Source organism: Muscardinus avellanarius (genome assembly GCF_963383645.1).
Source record: "Muscardinus avellanarius genome assembly, chromosome: 14".
Taxonomy (NCBI): Eukaryota; Metazoa; Chordata; class Mammalia; order Rodentia; family Gliridae; genus Muscardinus; species Muscardinus avellanarius.
Window position 1 is genome coordinate 90,563,350 of NC_137800.1, and position 6,000 is coordinate 90,569,349.

General features: G+C 51.1%; 1 protein-coding gene across 3 annotated transcripts in view; it reads right to left on the minus strand.

The window, feature by feature from the left end:
* ILRUN (inflammation and lipid regulator with UBA-like and NBR1-like domains) overlaps nucleotides 1-3,699 on the minus strand; it is a gene marked incomplete at both ends in the record, with an annotated part of 54,735 nt that extends 51,036 nt beyond the window's left edge. For all 3 annotated transcript variants that reach the window (XM_080710771.1, XM_080710772.1, XM_080710770.1), the window contains one exon: nucleotides 3,542-3,699. In XM_080710771.1, the coding sequence (XP_080566897.1) occupies nucleotides 3,542-3,699 (158 nt within the window). The remainder of the gene's footprint in view (nucleotides 1-3,541) is intronic.
* Between the last annotated feature and the right edge of the window lie 2,301 nt (nucleotides 3,700-6,000).

A 6,000-nucleotide genomic window follows, 5' to 3' on the forward strand; every position in this document is an offset into this window, starting at 1 on the left:
ATTTGGAAAAAAGGTCTCACTAAGTTGCTGAGAGCCTCACTAAGTAACTGAGGCTGGCTTTGAACCTGTGCCATCCTCTTATCTCAGTTTCCCAAGTGCTAGGATTATAAGTGTGCACCTCCATGCCCAGCTAATAACATATTTTGATCAAGTATACACACATGTCTACATGTATTTAACTAGGTTTAATTAACTATGATGGGTGATTTTTTTTGGGGGGGTGGTACTGGGGTTCCTGGAAGCCCTTCTACCTCCGGGCTACACTCCCAGACCTATTTTATATTTTTGAAACAGGGTCTCTTACGCCAGCGTGGCTGGCTTCGAACCTGAGCAATCCTCCTGTCTCTGCCTCCCAAGTGCGGGGATTATAAGCGTGCGCCACCACGCCTGGCTTATGATGGGTGATTTTATTTTTTGCAGTACTAGGGATGGAACCCAGAGGATTCTACCTCCGAGCTACACCGCCCTATTTTTTTTTATTCTTATTTATGTATTGCAATACTAGGGATAGAAACCAGGGGCATTCTACCTTTGAGCTACACCCCCAGCCCTATTTTTTTTTCTTATTCTTTATTTTGAAACAAAGTCTTACTGAGTTGCAAAGAGCCTTACTAAGTAGCTGAGGCTGGCCACAAACCTGTAATCCTCCAGTCTCAGCCTCCCAAATGCTGGGATTACAAGCGTGCAACACCATGCCTGGCATGATGAATAATTTTTAAAAACCTGTCAAGATGACTTTAGAGAAGTCAACATAGAAATCAAAGTATGGAGTCAGGCGCGGTGGGGCACACCTTTGTAATCCCAGCATTCGGGAGGCTGAGACAGGAAGACCACTGTTCGCTGGCAGCCTCAGCTACTTAATGAAGCCCTCTGCAACTTAGTGAGACCCTATTTCAAAATAAAGAATAAAAAATAGGAAGTTGGCCAGGAATGGTGGCTCGTGCTTGTAATCCCAGATTTTGGGAGGCAGAGACCGGAGGATCTTGGTCTGCGAACACCCTCAGCTACTTAGTGAGACTCTTCGCAATTCAGTGAGATCCTGTTTCAAAAAATAAAAAAGACTTAAAAAATAGTGCTGGCGGTGTAGCTCGGAGGGAGAATGCCCCTGGGTTCCATCCCCAGTACGGCCAAAAAAAAAAAAAAAAGGAAGCTGGGTGGGGTGGCACACGCTTGGACTCCCAGCATTCAGGAGGCTGAGACAGGACGATAGGGGTTTGTGGCCAGCCTCAGCTACTTAGTGAGGCCCTTTGCAACTCAATGAGACCCTATTTTAAAATAAAAAGTAAAAAATAGGATTGTAGCTCGAAGGTAGAATGCCTCTAGGTTCCATCCCCAGTACAGCAAAATAAATAAGATAAAATAAAAATAATAAATAAAATGAGAATTGGAGACAGGAGGATTTGGATTCAATCCCCAGCAGGGGTGAAGGACCGAGCACACATTTTTAATGGCTTGCTCTGTGGCTCAGAAAAGGACCCTGTTTTACATAGAGATAACATGGCACCATTATACTTGCTACTCTATGTCTTTGAGCTTAATTGTCTTCTACTTAAAAACTCAAATCAAATCTTTATGACCTAACTATATATTTTTATCCCACACTGTGCCTAACCTACTCCTCACTTTTCTCAATACTTAAAAATGAACATCTCGGATGCTAAACACAGGCACCTCAAGCATGTAAAGTTCATTACACACGTTTGTAGCCATAATAATTATGCTAATAAACACTGACTCTGAAGAACTAAAAACTTATTATGGCAGCATTTAAAGGGTCCAATTCACGAGAGGGTGGGGAAAAATAAAGATCCTCCCTACCGAACTGGCAGCCACGATGTGCCAAGTTTCCTATGCTGGGCTAGTGTAAACAAGGAAGAAAAAGAGCTGGAGATGGGACACCGGCGGGTAAAAGAACCACTCCTCCAGACACAACTCCACTTCTAAATTCACCAGTGACAGCTCCGCGAGGCTCCCTAATCCCTGCCAACCTCTGACTACTCCAACGCTACAGGCTGGACAGCAGAAAGCTGCAGCGCGCTCCATTTTCTGCCTGAGATCAGCGAAACATAAAAGGCCCAGGTGGCGATCACGCAAGCTTACTTCATTCGAAAGACCACCTCCTGCATTCAATGCCTCAGGAGTTTCCTAAACTTCTGGAAATGTAGCCCCACTCTTGCTATAATGACTGGCTTCAAAAATAAAATAATAAGACCCATCGAAGATGCGGCACAGACAGTTTAAAAAAGTTTTCATACCAATGGTTCGGTCACAGCTACAAGGCTCCCATTTACAGATGAGCACCAAGGGGTAGGGCGAGAAAGACGAGGCGCCCATCCTCTTGCCGCCACCGTTTAAGGCACTTGGGGGACGTGGAAATAAAGGGGAGTCTGGTTGTGCAAGTGATGCCAAGAGAAACAAGATTCCACAGGCCAGGAGACTGGATGCCCGGCAGGGCAAAGGGCACTCAGTCCACTGCATCTGCCCAAAGAGAGATTAGTCGCTTCACCTGAAAGCTTTCAAAGGAAACCCAATGGGTCCACCCCTCCCTCACCCGGAGTGAACTCTACAACCCCTACTCAGAGAACAGGGGGCAGCTCTGCTTATCGAAAATAGCAAATGCTACTTCCAAAGCCAAGCAACACGCCTTTACTGCGAGATAGTCTCTGCCCTAATTCAGTCTTCTCAAGCCGAACTCCAATTTAGTCTTCTACAACCTAACTCCAAGCCAAAAACACTTGGTTCCCAGCCTAAGTAAAGCTCTCCATTTTCTGAAAGGCTTATCAATCCCATTTTCCTTCCAAGACGCCCCTCTCTGCTCCCCGTATTCCGGAGGCCTCTCTCTAAGTTGCCTAGTTGAACACTCTGCCCAGGACTCCAGTCCCTTCACAAAGTCCCCTCCCCCAGGACCAGCTCCTTTCCCCCACTTTTCCTACCGCTTTTCCCAGACTCCGTCCCAGTTCCAACACTCCTGGGTTCAACGTTCGTAGATCCACTGGTAAACCCCGCTTTTTCGGAAAGCCATCTCCCTCTCTGGAATCGCTTGTCTTCCCCCAAATATTCTTGCTTCTCTCATCTCAGATGGAGACACACACACACGCTTACCTGTTCTTCACAGCTCCCAACTCTCAAGTCTCTCCCACGCTCCAGGTTCGTCCACAACACCTAACCATCCTCCCCCAAGCCCCCTCATCCAGTCATCCTCAGCCCCTAACTCCACCCCGACCTTTCATTCTACCCCCTCCCCCGGGCTTTATTTTTTTTTAACACTCAGCCAACACCACTGGCTTTCCTCTCGGGTCTACCCCCTAACAACACGCCCAAGTCTCTTCCCCTCGTCCCACCTTCCTCCGGCCCTAATTCTCAGCACAGCCTCGCGACCCCCACCCCCCCAAGCCCCTTCGGTCCCTCCGGCCTGGGGGCCCCTAACTCTCCCCCAGCCGGGCCTCGATCTCCCCGCCGGGCCCGGGGCCCCGCCCGCCGCCCGCGCGGCTCGGGTGTCCCTTCCCTCCCCTCGGGCCCGAGGCCGCCGGCGCCGGCTCACCAGTTGGTCATGTCCAGGAAGAAGGCGCAGCCGGCCGGGTTGAGCTGGAAGCCGAGCAGCCGCTGGAACTCGGAGATGAGCACGTCCTTGTCCGTGGTGCTCAAGCAGCTGAACTTCTGCATCAGCTCGGGGTCCAGGTCCACGTCCATGCCCTCCATGGCCGGGCCCACGCCGCCTCCCGCCTCCTCGCGAGCCAGCCGCCGCCGGGCCCGGGCGCCGGGACGGGGCCCTGCTCCGCGCCGCGCCCGCCGCTCCCGGGGCCGGCCGCTCAGCGCCTCATCGGGTACCCTCTCGCCGCTCGCGCTCCCCCCCTCCCACCCCCCCAGCGCCGCCGCCGCCGCCGCCGCCGCCGCCGCCGCTCGCCGCGCCGCCGCCGCCGCCGCCGCCTCCCGCGCCGCGCGATCTGCGCACGCGCGCGCCGGCCCCGCCCCTTCCTCTCCCGCAGCCCGCCCTCAGTGACGTCACAGCCCCGTGACGTCGCCGCGTGACCTCACCGCGGCGGGCGGGGCGGGAACCCGGCGGGTGAGAGGTCCGGCGATCTTTGTCCTTGACCACGCCGTTTCTTTCTCTCTTTTTTTATTTTTTATTTATTTTGTGTGTGTGTGGTACTGTGAGTGGAACCCAGGGCATCCTACCTCCGAACTACACTCCCAACCCTACTTTTTATTCTATATTTTGAAACAGGGTCTCCCTGAGTTGCAAGGGCCTCACTTAGTAGCTGGGGCTGGCGATCCTCCTGTCTCAGCCTCCCAAATGCTGGGATTACAAGTGTGTACCACCACACCTGGCTTTTTTTTTTTTTTTTAATTGGTAATTGAGTTCAGAGGAGTTCTACTTCCGAACTAGACTCCCAGTCCTATTTTATTTCAGCTGTTTTTCTCTTTGGTACTGGGGATGGAACGCAAAGGCATTTTACCTCTGAGCTACACCCCCCAGCCCTATTTTATTTTGTTTTGAACCAGGGTCTCACAAGGTGCTGAAGCTGACCTCCAGCCTGTGATCCTCTAGACTCAGCATCCCAGGTACTGGGATTAAAAGCGTGCGCCACCACGGCTGGCTCCTATTTTATTTTTGTGGCACTGGGGATTGGGCCCAGGAGTGTTCTACCTGGCCCTCTTTTGTTTATTTGTTTATTTATGTTTGCATTACTGGAGATGAAGCCCAGGGGCATTCTACCTTCGGGCTACATCCCCGGCCCTATTTTTTATTTTGAAACAGGGTCTCACTGAGTTGCAGAGGGCCTCACTAAGTAGTAGCTGAGGCTGTCCGCGAACCGCGACCTCTAGTCTCAGCCTCCCAAGCGCTGGGGTTACAAGTGTGCGCCACCACGCCCGGCATATGTTATAATTGGAAATAAAGTCGCATTAAATTGCTGAGGCCGTTCTCTAACCTGCTAGTCTCCTGTCTCAGCCTCTAAGTACTGGGATTCCAGGCCTGCGCCATCACGCCTATCTCCATCCCACTATTTTGCGAGTGAAGCGCAAAAGAGCAAGTCAAGGTCAAGAAACCAGCCGCACCCAGGACCCAGCCCTCCCGGCCCTGCCCCCGACTTGTTTCTCCGGCCGCTTTCCCAGAGGGAGGCTGCGGACAATCCCGGGTCCCCGCCACACTCAGTGGGAATGACTACTACAGCTCGTTCTGCGCTGTTTGTGATGTCACGGTAGTGTCAGGTCTCCAGAAAACAAAGGAGGCTTCAGTACAGATACCAACCACTGGTCCAGACCACACCCCCACTGCATCAGGACAACCCTCTCAGGTCCAGGTTAACCTTGCGCAATTCACTGAGACCCTCTTTCAAAAGACCCTTGTAATCCCAGCGTTCGAAAGGCAGAGACAGGATCGCGGTTCACTGGCAGCCTCAGCCACTTGGGCCCTTTGCAACTCAGTGAGACCGTTTCAAAATAAAGAATAAAAAACAGGGCTGCGGGTGTAGATTGGAGGTCAAATGCCCCTGGGTTCCATCCTTGATACCGCAAAAAAAAAAAAAAGAAAGTAAAAAGAAGCCAGGCATGGTGGCACACACTGTAATCCTAGTACTTGTCAGGCTGAATCAGGAGGATTTAGGTTTGAGACCAGCCTCAGTAATTTAGTGAGACCCTGTTTCAAAATAAAAAATAAACTGGAGGTGTAGCTCAGAGATAGAATGACCCTGGGCTCAACCTCCAATACTAAAAAAAATAAAAGAAAGAAAGAAAGAAAAGGGTCTAGCAGTGTAGCTCAGAGGTAGAATGTCCCTGGGTTCAAAAACCACAAAATTTTAAAATATATATGAAATAGCCGGGCGTGATGGCGTACGCTTGTAATCCCCGCGCTTGGGAGGCAGAGACAGGAGGATCTCGCTGGCTCAAGAGACCCTGTTTCCACATAAAAAAGTTAAAAAAAAAGGTCTGGGAGTGTAGCCCATGGGAGTGTAGAAGGGTTTCCAGGAACCCCAATACCACCAAAAAAAAAAAAAAATA